The sequence below is a fragment of the Salvelinus sp. IW2-2015 genome, linkage group LG18, assembly GCF_002910315.2.
Source record: "Salvelinus sp. IW2-2015 linkage group LG18, ASM291031v2, whole genome shotgun sequence".
NCBI classification, from domain to species: Eukaryota; Metazoa; Chordata; class Actinopteri; order Salmoniformes; family Salmonidae; genus Salvelinus; species Salvelinus sp. IW2-2015.
Window position 1 is genome coordinate 53,271,563 of NC_036858.1, and position 14,018 is coordinate 53,285,580.

Here is a 14,018-nt window from a genome sequence, read left to right on the forward strand (position 1 = left end):
AAGACACTGTCTGTCGTTATGAAGTAGAGTCTTTACCTGACAAAGTCATGTTAGGATATGTCAGTTATTCTGTGACAGCTTTTGTGCCGAACCCACTAAGGTGTTTTAGATGTCAAGCTCATGGTCAGGTTGCAGCAGTCTGTAGGAGGGAGATTCTGAGATGTGAAAAGTGTGCAGGAGGGCATGGGACAAAGGAATTTGTAGTATCGGTGGATGTGTGTCAATTGTGGGGGTGCCCATGTTGCTGGGGATCAGAAGTGCCCGGTGTGAGACAGGTTGAGGTTGGCAGGGTGAGAGTAGAACAGACGGTGTCTGATGCTGAGGCAGTGAAGAGAGTAGAGGATGATAGGTCAAGAGTGAGTAGTAGCTCTAGGCCAATACAGAGTGATACGAATTTGTGCTTCAGTAAGGTTGGCTTCTTAGCATTCATTGTCATGGTTATCAACTGTACTGCAGAAATGTTACATAAATCACAGAAGAGTTACAAGGTGTGTTGAACGAAAGACTCCCGTCCTCCCAGGCCGTCGGCCTGGTGTAGGATAATTTGATGAAATAGTGGTATATACAGTAGGCGTAGGGTTAGTTGGTGGTGCATTTTTCMCTTTCGCTCTTTTTATTTTTGTGTCACAAAATGTAATGTCATCGACCACACACTACCGCACAGTAAGTGGTGGCATGCACAAACAAAATGTTTGAATGCCATGATACCAAAGAAGAAGATCCTTCCTTAATAACCCATAGGAAGTCCCACCTACTACTTCAAAATGTTGAACGGTCTCAATGGCTCTGCCCATGCTAAATCAAGCTTTTGGACACTAGAGTCCTTTATCATTATCTATGGCTCCAACCAGGTGTTGGTGTCAGAATACAGTCAATGGTCAGAACAGAACAGAAAWGATGTTAGACTCCAGAGTGGCGCAGCGGTCTAAGGCACTGCATCTCAGTGCAAGAGGTGTCCCTGGTTCGAATCCAGGCTGCATCACATAGGGTGGTGCTCAAYTGACCCAGCGTTGTTTGGGGTAGGCTGTCATTGTAAATAAAWAATCTGTTCTTATCTAATTATTTAAATTTTAAAAAAATAGACAGGCTTCGTCATAAGTGGGAAGAACATCAAGAGGGGAAAGTCCAGTAGGTGGCGGTAATATAACATTGGTTGCCAAACACCACTGAAGAAGAATAGGCTACACCCTTGCCTTGGTGGTCGCGCARCTGTGATTTGTTGTGATGTGAGGGTGGTTGACTATTGTAGTTCAGCGATGCTTTGTTATTCGAGTTGAAACAGAGTGGGTGAGCGTCTTTTACTCTTAATTTTTGTCATTATCAGCAGCAATCAAAGATTGATCGTGTGGTTAACGTTAGCTCGCTGCAGCATTGTTTTGTTTCTTGTTGCAGCAGTAAGTTATCTAGCAGTACTGCTAACTATGTAAACATGACATTATGGTCAGAAATCTTACCAGTTTTTTTTTTTACACTTAATCTTATGCATGTCTTTTGGTAACGTTAGGTCACTAGCTAGCTAGTGATGAAATAGCTAGTCTCAAAGTATGTACTCTTAATTAGTAGTGTCCTACCGACAGTTGCAGCCCACAGTAGTTTTCAGTTGCAACTGGTTTCTGGCGGCCTTCTTTGCATAAACAGGTGTTCGGAACATGGTAGATAACTAATTACTGTAACACAGGTGGTCTGCCTCCGGTCTGTTAGTGTGGTAACACTAACCCTAGTCATTTAACCTTTCGTTTTTTATTTCTCGCTGATATGGAAGATATTCCTTATGTTTCCAAACCGTACCGCAAGCGATGCGTGTTCACGTTTAGAAAACCGATGCCTTCACCAATAGGCGCTAGAGATGTTAATTAACCTTTAACGAAAATACATTTGACCTGTCATGCTTAACAGTCCAAGTTAATTTGCATAATTTTGTGGAATGACATTGGTGCGTTTCGTTAGTGGTCATGTATCTTATTTATCACACGCGCCAGCATATAGAGCCGATTTAGGCATTGCCTAAAAAATAACAATTCTAAATKYAATCGCGTGTTTAACTGTTGTGATGGCCACGATTAAAACTAGTATTTTTTATTTATCCATCTCAACTCGTAATTAAAGCGCGCCTCCCATTTGCCATTCGAGTGCATATGCTATAGTCAACGGTAAGGCAGGCTGTCACCCACCATTATGCAATGTGAGCTTGAGGCTTTTTAACACTTTACTTCAAATAATGTTTTATCCTGATTCAAAGTAGCCTTGCCAAAATCCATCCACAGAAACRTGGAGGCAATTATTTTAGAGACTTCCTCATGCCTTTAACCAGCATTTCTCTCCTGTTTTATTGGTTTTCGTGTCAACTTTCTTTCGTTGTCCAGAAGCTGAAAGCACAATCCTAGGTCGTATTAGCAACTAACGTTAATCCTAGTCATATTAACAACTAATCATAGTTGTTGCTATTAGATGCCCCCTCCTTCAAAATGTATAACAGATGTTCATCTCTGACACATGTAACCGCTCACATTAGGTGCGCTGTTTAGAACGGTGTTTTCCCGCGAATTGCCTTTTGGCAAATGTTTGAAAATGACGTTTTATTAGCTTCTATTAGCTTGCATGCTCAACAGTAGKCTATATCCTATTGACTGTAAGATGATAGACTTGCTATTGTTGCATGTTTCCATTAAGCTCTTAAATTAAATTGGCCGTTCCTTGTATGCATGCATAGTCTTTTCTGGGTAAAAAATATTTGTTGACGGTTAAGGTTACTGAGGGTCAGTTAGTCGGCAGCAAAATTGACCGAAATTTGCATTCCTAAATTAGGTGCTAAAGGTAGTTAGCATCTACCAAGTGTATATTTTCCCTCTGTGATTTTATTGCTGGTTTTCTGGCTTCCTCTAATGACATCCCATCCCTTCTCCTCAGGAAGAGGCAMKAAGCCCATSACAACATGWGTCCTGCAGCTGTGCCTGTGGTCCACTGCTGTTGTCACAGGAAAATCTGGTTACACTCAACAGATGCAGGGGGCTTCAAGCCTGCCACCTCTGTGTTCCTCCTGCCCATAGTGATCTGATCTTCCCCTAGGCAATGGCGAGGAGAGGGCAGCGCCATGAATAGATACACCACTCTCAGGCAGCTCGGGGATGGCACCTACGGCTCAGTCATCCTCGGCCGCAGCCTGGAATCAGGGGAACTAGTCGCCATTAAGAAGTGAGTGTAGGGCACATTGTCATTGAAAAAATATGTCTGATCTCTGTTTGCCTATCCAGTACATCCTTGCAGGGTTGGTAGCTAGTGTAGGCTACATATTATCCTCTGGTAGCTAAATTGAAGGGCTTTAGCCTACAAGTGGTTGTAGCTGCTAAGCCGTGTAGAAAATGAGCTGCCAGTGCCTGTGGGATTTGCTAGGAATGGCATTAGCAGGTGGCCACTCCCACAGTATGTGTGGTTAACCTGACAGCTGGCTAGACCGATGTGTAGACAAATAAAAGTGCACGGATGACTGACAGGCCCACCCATTTAGCTGATAAAAAAAGCATCTCGGTGGGTACGGTACCTTTGGGCGGCACCATAAAAGCCTCTGGATTCTATTTATAGCTTTGACAGGAARTGTGTGGGTCAGCCGCAGACGAGCAGCATAAATCCAAGCTAATAAATCAATGGCTAGTATGACATTACTATCTGTTCCAGCTGGCGGATAGCTGTTGATATGTAGGTAGTGTTAAGGGTAAACAGCAAATTTTTGACCATGGAGCAAAACATTTATTTAATTTAACAGCATTTTCTAAATTCCAACGAACCACCTGCAACTAGCTATGGAAGTTTAGAAGACAGCGGTGGCTTCCAAGTCGGGAATTGAGAAAGTAGCCTATTGCCAAATAAAGGTTGGTTGTAAAGCAACGCTACTGTACCTGTAGACTTTGTCATTGCGCTAACGCTAGTTAGGATTGGCTCGTGAAACTACCACTAACTTCCTTCATACCCATATATGCAGGGATATAAAAATGTTATCCACAAGTTCGTCTGACTCTGGGCAGGTAGAACTTGCCAGAATCATGCAGTATCCCTCACTACCAACGTATCAGCGGCTATCTGCCAGCTGGAACAGATAGTAATGTCGGACTAGCCATTATTAGCTGCGTAAATCCATGATGTTGGTGGTTTCTCTGTCTTGAGATTGAAATAGAGAAGGCCTACATGTTATGAACATGTTTGGTGTTTTCAATCATATATTTTACGCACTACGTATTCATCTCTTATGACTCAAACTTCTTATATCAATTAAGAGTCCCAGTATGTTTTATAATAAAAAGGATCTATGATGTCTGTCCTTTTTATTAAAAGGATAATAAAGCCCTTTGACAATGAAGCCCTTTATYTACTTCCCTGGAGTAAGATGAACTTGTGGATACCAGTTTTATTTCCCAAGGAAGTTGCTAAGTAGCATTAGCGCTATTGCTGGTAGATACCTCAGACTTCCAGTGATTGCTCTAATGCTAGTTAGCATTGGCTTCCAAAACTTCCTTCATACTGGATGCARAGACATGAAAATGGTATCCATTAGTTCTTCTGACTCTGGGAAAGTAGATAACGGGCTTCATTGCCAAAAATCCCTTTAAGTTAAGCTAATCGTGAATGATTGCAAATTTGTTTCAGAATGAAGAGAAAGTTCTACTCATGGGAAGAATGCATGAATCTTCGTGAGGTCATAGTAAGTGCTCCTTTCCAGATATGATGCTTGTGGGTAAAATGCTCCACCTATTGATTCCAAAACATGGAAACATAATAAATACAACCTACCACAGCTGTTAACTGTTTCACTTGTTACAGTTTTTGTATGACTATTTAAATTCCACCTCAGCTCAGAACCACAGAAACCAGCACAAGTAATCTAGAAGGGGATTCTTCTGTGTACTGCCCTTGGATTTGAACTCTAGATCCTGTGCCAGACATTCATTCCTTACTTCAGAGCTTGGTACCAAAGAAGCATATTAGAATAATCCAGCCCCTGAGGGATCTTAGTTGGAATGTCAACTGTAAATAGCATGTGCCACCACCAAGACCCATAATGACTTTCCCTTCTAAGAAAATATGGCATGCTGAAAGTTGCCTCCATTACTGTCCAGTGCATGGGAAAACTGAGTCCTGCTTCACCCGTTTACTGTGGCTTGTATTTATTATGGATCCCCATTAGCTTCTGCCAAGGCAGCAGCTACTCTTCCTGGGGTCCAGCAAAATTAAGGCAGTTTATACAATTTTAAAAACATTACAATACATTCATTCACAACCCACTGTGTGTCTTCAGGCCCCTACGCTACCACATATCTACAGTACTAAATCCACGTGTGTGTTATTGTTTGTGTTATGTTATTGTTGCTTCACAGTCCCTACTATTCCATAAGGTGTTTTTTATTTATTTTTTATCTGTTTTTAAATCTAATTTTACTGCTTGCATCAGTTACTTGATGTGGAATAGAGTTCCATGTAGTCATKGCTCTATGTAGTACTGTGCRCCTCCCATAGTCTGTTCTGGACTGTGAAGAGACCTCTTGTGGGGTATGCATGGGTGTCTGAGCTGTGTGCCAGTAGTTCAGTCAGACAGCTCAGTGCATTCAACATGTCAATACYTCTCATGAATACAAGTAGTGATGAAGTCGATCTCTCCTCCACTTTGAGCCAGGAGAGATTGACATGCATATTATTAATATTAGCTCTCTGTTTACATCCAAGGGCCAGCCGTGCTGCCCTGTTCTGAGCCAATTGCAATTTTCCTAAGTCGTTTTTCGTGGCTCCTGACCACATGACTGAACAGTAGTCAAGGTGTGACAACTAGGGCCTGTAGGACCTGCCTTGTTGATAGTGTTGTTAAGAAGGCAGAGCAGCACTTTTTATTATGGACATACCTCTCCCCATCTTAGTTACTGTTGTATCAATATGTTTTGACCATGACAGTTTACAATCCAGGGTTACTCCAAGCAGTTTAGYCATCTCAATTTCCACATTATTAATTACAAGATTTAGTTTAGGGTTTAGTAAATGATTTGTCCAAAATAAAATGCTTTTCGGTTTAGAAATATTTAGGGCTAACTTATTCCTTGCCACCCACTCTGAAACTAACTGCAGTTCTTTGTTAAGTGTTGCCGTCATTTCAGTTGCTGTAGTAACTGACTTGTATAGTGTTGTCATCCGCATACATAGACACTGGCTTTACCAAAGTCAGTGGCATGTCATTAGTAAAGATTGAAAAAAGCAAGGTGCCTAAACAGCTACCCTGGGGATTTCCTGATTCTACCTGGATTATGTTTGAGAGACTTCCATTAAAGAACACCCTCTGTGTTCTGTTAGACAAGTAACTGTTTATCCACATTATAGCTGGGGGTGTAAAGCCATAACAAGTTTTTCCAGCAGTAGACTATGATCGATAACGTCAAAAGCTCCACTGAAGTCTAACAAGACAGCCCACACAATCTTTTTTCATCAATTTCTCTCAGCCAATCAGTGTTGTAACTTTAATGGGTTACAGAGTTAATGTTTAAGTTAATTCATCGAGCTCTATCTAAAGATATTTGTAATTGTATTAGAATTTGTGTGTTGGAGATTGAGAGAACTACAWACATATTTTGTACTGGTTAGTATTGAATTAGGCTTTTGACTGCAAGTTCCAGAATGCCTTGCGACAGGAAGTAGAGAGCGAACGCGCTAGTTAAGTACAATTGACAGGTGATTATCCTGACTCCTTTGCGCTAGCAACTCATTATTCATTGTTCTGTAGAGTCTAAAGTTTGTAAATGTAACGTGCAAAAGTATTATTACTAAAATAAGCTTTCATATCAAACCCAACGTCCCGAGTCATTACTTTGAAGATAGTTATTCTATAATCAGTCATTTGTGTAAGTGCTGTGCTTGTTGAGTGTCCTTCCCTATAAGCTTGCTGAAAGTCTGTTTACTGTGAAATAGCATTGTATCTGGTCAAACAACACCATTTTTCCCCTCAGAAGTTTACTAAGGGTTGGCAACAGGCTGCTTGGTCGGCTATTTGAGCCAGTAAAGGGGGCTTTACTATTCTTGGGTAGTGGAATGACTTTAGCTTCCCTCCAGGCCTGAGGGCACACACTTGAAGATGTGGCAATATCGTGTGCTATTATCCCCAGTCATTTTTCATCCAGATTGTCAGACCCCGGTGGCTTGTCATTGTTGAGCTGCCCTGGTTTGCTTAAAACATTAAGAAGCATAAACAATCACTAATGGCTGCACTTTTAGAAATACCAGTTGTCTCCCACACTGTACCCAAGATGATATACAGGTTATTATATATATTTTTAATTTGACCTTTTATTTATCCAGGTGAGTCGATTAAGAACAAATTATTTTTTACAATGACATCCTGGCCAGTGACCAAAGGGAAGTGCTTTGATTGTCAAACCATGTTTTGATTTTGAACAAACATGTTTTGTATGGCAGGTTTAAGGGTGAGGCCTTCAATGTGTTAAYGTTTTATGTATCGAAGTCTTTCATGGAGTGTTGCAGAGCTGTTTTTGATGATATACAGATTGAGGTGATTTCTTTATGCCTGTTCTTGATTGCTGAGGTACAATCTAATTTGTTCCTTCTTTCAGTCCTTGAAGAAACTCAACCATGCGAATGTGGTCAAACTCAAGGAGGTTATAAGGGAAAATGACCACTTGTACTTTGTGTTTGAATACATGAAGGAGAACTTGTATCAACTAATGAAAGACAGGTAAATACATTTTTTTTTTTTTTTTTTTTTTATCACACAGCCTAAATATAGGATATTTGAAATGGGTTCAATGCTTTGGGGATACATTTTCTCAGTATGTCAGTAGGTCAAAATCATGGCTCATGTATTGTTATTTGTATCATGTTACAGGTCTCGGCTGTTCCCTGAATCTGCTGTGCGAAATATTATGTTCCAGATACTGCAGGGATTAGCATTTATTCATAAGCATGGTATGATCCACTGTATACTAGCATGGAGATGTTTTTTAGTTGCACATTTTCTATAAATGAGGTACACTTGTTACTTTGTATGCTCGCTGTATGATTTTCCCCTCAGGATTCTTTCACAGGGATATGAAACCTGAGAACCTTCTGTGCATGGGACCAGAGCTGGTGAAAATAGCTGACTTTGGGCTTGCCCGTGAGATAAGATCTCGGCCGCCGTACACAGACTATGTTTCAACAAGATGGTTAGTTTTGTTACCTCCATATGATGTGTCTGTGACACCATTTTGTGATTGATCAAGTTCTGTCTYACTGATCAATCTGAATTTATTGGTCTCCTTTTCTGTCAGCTTGTGACAACATGATTYCTCTTGTATTTTCTCTCACGTGAAGCATCAACCAGCCTATAAAGCCTTTCTCCCTTCCTTGTGTTGAGACCTTAGACTGCTGCTCTATGTACAGTCATTGAACACTGTTCACTTTAATGTTTACGTAATGTCTATTGTTCTAAAATCGTTTCTGTAGTTAGACAAAGATAAGATTAGCATTCCTGCAACATTATACTGTTTGAATTTGATTTAAACCAATTGATTACTCACTTTATGTATAGTGCATTCGGAAAGTATTCAGACCCCTTGACRTTTTTCACATTTTGTTACGGTACAGCCTTATTCTAAAATGTATTAAATATATTTTTTTCCTCCATTAACCTACACACAATACCCACCAATAACATGGTGGCCTCCATCATTCTTAAATGGAAGAAGTTTAGACCCGACCAAGACTCTTCCTAGAGCTGAGTAATAGAGTTCGTCTGTGGAGATGGGAGAACCTTCCAGAAGGACAACCATCTCTGCAGCCCTCCATCAATCAGGCCTTTATGGCAGTGGCCAGATGGAAGCCACTCCTCAAACAAGATTCTCTGGTCTGATGAAACCAAGATTGAACGCTTTGGGCCGAGGCCAAGTGTCACGTCTGGTGGAAACTCGGCACTATCCCTACGGTGAAACATAGTGGTGGCAGCATGCTGTGGGGATGTTTTTCAGCGGTAGTGACTGGGAGACTAGTCAGGATCGAGGGAAAGATGAACGGAGCAAAGTACAGAAATCCTTGATGAAAACCTGCTCCAGAGTTCTCAGGACCTCAGACTGGGGCGAAAGTTCACTTCCAACAGGACAACGACCCTAAGCACACAGYCAAGACAACGCCGGAGTGGCCTCGGGACAAGTTTCTGAATGTCCTTGAGTGGCCCAGCCAGAGTCCGGATTTGAAACCAATTGAACATCTCTGGAGAGAACTGGCAGAGCTTGAGAAGAATGGGAGAAACTCCCCAAATACAGGTGTGCCAAGCTTGTAGCGTCATACCCAAGAAGACCTGAGGCTGTAATCGCTGCCAAAGGTGCTTCAACAAAGTACTGAGGAAAGAGTCTGAATACTTATGTAAATGTATTATTTAAATAAAATAAAATAAAAATTATGAATTTGCGACAATTTCTAATGACCTGTTTTTGCTTTGTCATTGTGGGGTATTGTGTGTAGATTGATGAGGGGGGAAAAAACATTTAATCAATTTTAAAACAAGGCTGTAACGTAACAAAATGTGGGAAAAGTCAAGGTGTCTGAATAATTTCCGAATGCACTGTACATACAGTATTCTCGACATGGATCATCCTATATAACTACTGCTATACATAACTTTTTCCCTATTTGTCTATACATCCCAAGTATATCCCGGACTCTGACATTGCTAGTTCTGATATTTGTTTCTTCTTTTTTAGGGGGAGGGGGGGATTATTTGTGTATTACTATGGTTCTGTTAGACATTTACTGCATTGCTGGAGTTAGGAACAAAGGCATTTCCCTTTACCTGCTTTAACATCTGCTAATCTGTGTATGCGACAAACTTTTTGATTTGATATCCAGGTACAGAGCTCCAGAGGTGCTGCTGAGGTCCACCACCTACAGCTCTCCTATAGACCAGTGGGCCGTTGGCTGCATTATGGCAGAGCTCTACACCCTCAGGCCTCTGTTCCCAGGCTCCAGTGAAGTGGACACCATCTTCAAAATTTGCCAAGTCTTGGGAACTCCAAAGAAGGTAGCCTTGTTTTCTGGGGCTGTTAGATCCAGTATATCAACCTGATTATAAGCTATACTGTCCTCACATCTTCATGTAGAATGTATCATGGTGTTGTTAAATGCATAATTCAAACCTCACTGAAGATGTGATTGGTCTTGTGTGACATGCTTTTGAAATTAAACTTTTTMTCAGATTATTTGTCATAACATTTGTTAATTTTTTTTTCTGTATGGTGAAATTTAAGCAGTTCAATAATATATTTTTTTAATCCACTTCCTCTAGAATGACTGGCCAGAGGGCTTCCAGTTGTCGGTAGCCATGAATTTCCGCTGGCCTCAATGTGTCCCCAGTAATCTGAGGAGTCTGATCCCTAACGCCAGTACTGAGGCCATCCACCTCATGAGAGACCTACTCCAGTGGGACCCTAAGAAGAGGCCAGCCTCTGCACAGGTAGCTAACCCTGGCTRGGGCATATCTCTGTTATAAACTGTACTAAAAGAAATGTTGAGAATGGATCCATATGAACATGCATGCATCTGTACAATAGTTATTTTAACATCCACCAATAGAGTGGTGAATACTGAATTAATTAATAGATCTACAGCTATGTTAGCTTGTGCATAGCTAAACAATTTGAGATATTCTAACATTTAATGGCATGTTGGCTGATTAATATGTCCTGCTTAGGGCTCAATGGAAACCAATCAATCATTTTATTCTCCATTTGCAGGCCCTCAGGTACTCGTACTTCTATGTGGGTCAGGCGTTGGGTACTCCTCAGCAGATCCTGGAGCAGGGCAGGCCTCAGCCTGGTCCTCTACCTCCACAATCATCACAGCAGCATCAACCACTGCTGCTCAAACCAGTGCCCCCTCCCCAGTCAGTGCCCCCAAATCCACATTTCACCTCGTCCAGGCCCCTGCAACAGATCGAACGAGCCCCTACCCTGGTTCCATTATACCAGAGGCACACAGAGCTGCTGCGAGAGCAGCCCAACCGCATTGTGAAGCAGGAGGAGACTGCAAGAGTCCCAAAGACCCGTTTACCTTACATTGTTGATAAGAGCTTGCCGAGCCAGGTSAGTTTGCAGTCATCAACCAGGGCTAGCTGAGCACGAATGCTTGTCATCAGTGTAAACCTGTCATTAGATGTTAGAATACCTTGTTAAATTCATCCAAAATTCAATGGCTAGGCATGCAAAGTTGATAAAATGTAATTGAACCATTTTGCTTCTTTGTTAATACACTATTTCCTTTTTCCAGTTGACCCAGGAGGCTGAAAATGCCAACTTAAGCTATCAGGTGAAACCTAAGGGTGGAGGACGCCGGCGATGGGGCCACGGCTCAGGCCTTTTAAAGGGTGACGGCTGGGATGACTTTGAGGACACAGAGTTGACCTCTCTAAATGCTCTGTGCAAAACAAACTTTCCTACTGAAAAACGAAGAGAGGAGACGTTGAGMAGGTGAGACTGTCCCCATGTGTTATCAGTTTGATATTTTCAGATAAAGGCTTTATGTATTTCTTCTTTGTCTTTCAGGTACGGAAATGTTTTGGATTTCAGCAACCCCAAAGTTAAGGGGCAGGTGTCGACAGGTGACAATGCACCTTTGAATCTGAACAAGGCCATGTCCTACCAGGAGCCTTTGAGGACAGCCTCTGCCAAACAGCATTACTTGAAGCAGTCAAGATATCTACCAGGTAGAAAATACAAAAACATTACCTTCTTTACAAATTCATATTTTCAGTAAGGAACATCTAGTTACTGTTATGTATATCATAAAATGGGGTCACTCGGCATTGAGCCTTTTTTATCAGTAAACTTTGAACTCGCTTTATTTGCCATTTGTCTACCAAATCAGAGACATATGCATGTACATGCTCTGATATAGAATGCCAAATGATTTTTTAAATCTGGGTGAAACTACATTATTTTCATCACTTGATTTACCAATCTAAGGATTGGTTAATGTTGCTGAGTCATGATGATTTAGTCTTGTTGAGCCACAAGGGGCAGCTTGTTGTGAATTAAGTTACATTGCAAACTTTCTCAACTTCTACTTCCTAATCTCTCCTATCTCACCCGCAGGTTTAAGTACCAAAAAKAATATGGCAATAAATTCCAACAAAGACTACAGTGAAAGCAACCTCTGGGGCAGCAGCAGTATTCCTGTAGGAGGGACGTTTCCTAGCAGAAACACTCATGGTAACGGTTTGGGTTGGGACCAATGTCCTGGCACCTGTCACCTTACTAAACAGAGGGCTGTGGTGTCTGTGTGTTTACAGTAAAAATATAACTTGAATGTCCTTTTATCTTTGATGGCCCAATTGCAGGTTCAAATACACTTCCAAGTGGATATGTACCATCCTATTTCAAAAAAGAGGTTGACTCTGCCGGCCAAAGAGTGCAACTTGGACCTATAGGGGACTCAACAGCATCAAGTGAGTGATCTTTGTAGTCTCAATGCATTTACATTTAAGTCATTTAGCAGACGCAATGCACAGTTGTCAATCCAGGCTTAGTGCTGTGTAATAATGTGGCTTGTCCCTGCTGTCATAGATTATGCAACCTGGAGGTCGTCAAGCAGAAGTCAGATGGGTGCCTCATCCTATGTGCCGTCACCCACCAAGACTACACCTGGCCTACGGTCTCGCCCCCCAGTACAGGCCATCCATGGGCGCACAGACTGGTCTGCCAAATATGGACACCGCTAGTGGCCTCTTTGGGGCACTTGTGTTATGGCCTGGTACAGATGTCTGTATTCCTGATTTCTCTTTTCCCTATAAAAGGAAAACATCAGTTTTTCATATCAAAGTATGTATGTGTTATACAGCAATAACCTTGGTTTTGTATTATTCTGTGTATATATTGTTCAATGTACAACCTTTTCAATGTATGTGTATTATATGGCTAAATGCACTCAGCAAAAAGTTGGTGTTATCACATGCAATAGATSTATTTTTTAATTTTGTTCGTGACAAATTCCCTACCAGGTTTGTTTATTGCATAGCTTTCTCACCCCCTTTGTTGCYTTTGTAGAATGTTTGTTCCATAGATTTTGTAAAACGCCTCCATGATGTTTAAATTACCTATCCAGTCTTTATGCATTTTATATTGCAAATATCACTGTGATATTTTGGCTGAGCCCTGTTTTTATGTTGCCGATTTGTCTTGTTTTTTTGTTCGRATATATTTTTCTTGGTGCTTTCTTTCATGAGACATTCTGTAATGCAATACAGGAAAACACTTGTATTTGATGCATTCTTTTAGATTTTATTCATTGTTTAAAAAAAWTWTTTAAAACAACTCTGTGCATATTTCAAGCAGAATTGCTAACACTAGCATTAATATGATCTTTGTATTGAATTACATGGCTCTTTTTTTATTGAGAGAGAAACCAAGTCAACAGTAGGGCCTATCTGCTGGGCCAAATTCTACAAACATATAACTGCCAGTTACCAAATGCCATTGCAAAATGTTTATTTATGTGGTATTGTAATGACACATTATTTTCTTGATAACTGTTTTTGGACAAGCTGTAAGGTCATGTCTTTGACATCAATTCTGTTTTGGTTTTATATTCAATAAACTCATTGGTGGATAGACTCTAATTGTGTTAATTGCTTTAATTTGATAATGCATCATCCAGAAACATCTCTTTCCCATAAAATATGTTTGAATTTTCAAACTAGTTTTCATTTGGAAGGCAGAAAGTTTGTTTTTTTTCACACAAAAAATTACTTTTGCATTTAAAACAGAACCCTACTCATTACTCCATGTGCATAATCTAGCCTAGGCTCACTTGTTCACACATTCAATAAGATTTAGTTAGCCCATCACTTTAAATATTGAGAAAGACCCATACGAATTGTAGTTACGTTTTGAAATGTTAATATTTAAAAATGGCTTGTTATGACATCTCTTGAGGAAATGTAGACGCGAAATCGTCAGAGAAAATGTGATTTGTCTTATATTGTGAATAAACATTACATGTGTTAT

General features: G+C 40.7%; 1 protein-coding gene across 2 annotated transcripts; it reads left to right on the top strand.

Moving 5' to 3' along the window:
- Window positions 1-1,147: 1,147 nt before the first annotated feature.
- Window positions 1,148-13,630, top strand: LOC111977875 (serine/threonine-protein kinase ICK). Of its 2 annotated transcripts, none has more exons than XM_024007634.2 (14): window positions 1,148-1,287; window positions 2,908-3,192; window positions 4,639-4,693; window positions 7,599-7,720; window positions 7,871-7,950; window positions 8,057-8,189; window positions 9,868-10,039; window positions 10,304-10,471; window positions 10,752-11,099; window positions 11,284-11,483; window positions 11,559-11,719; window positions 12,108-12,224; window positions 12,353-12,460; window positions 12,579-13,630. In XM_024007634.2, exons 2-14 carry the CDS (start codon window positions 3,092-3,094, stop codon window positions 12,731-12,733), a joined length of 1,920 nt encoding a protein of 639 aa, XP_023863402.1. In that variant the 5' UTR covers window positions 1,148-1,287; window positions 2,908-3,091; the 3' UTR covers window positions 12,734-13,630. The 2 variants fall into 2 exon arrangements, with proteins under 2 accessions (XP_023863402.1, XP_070304706.1); XM_070448605.1 differs by having other exon boundaries at window positions 1,148-1,283.
- Window positions 13,631-14,018: the final 388 nt, after the last annotated feature.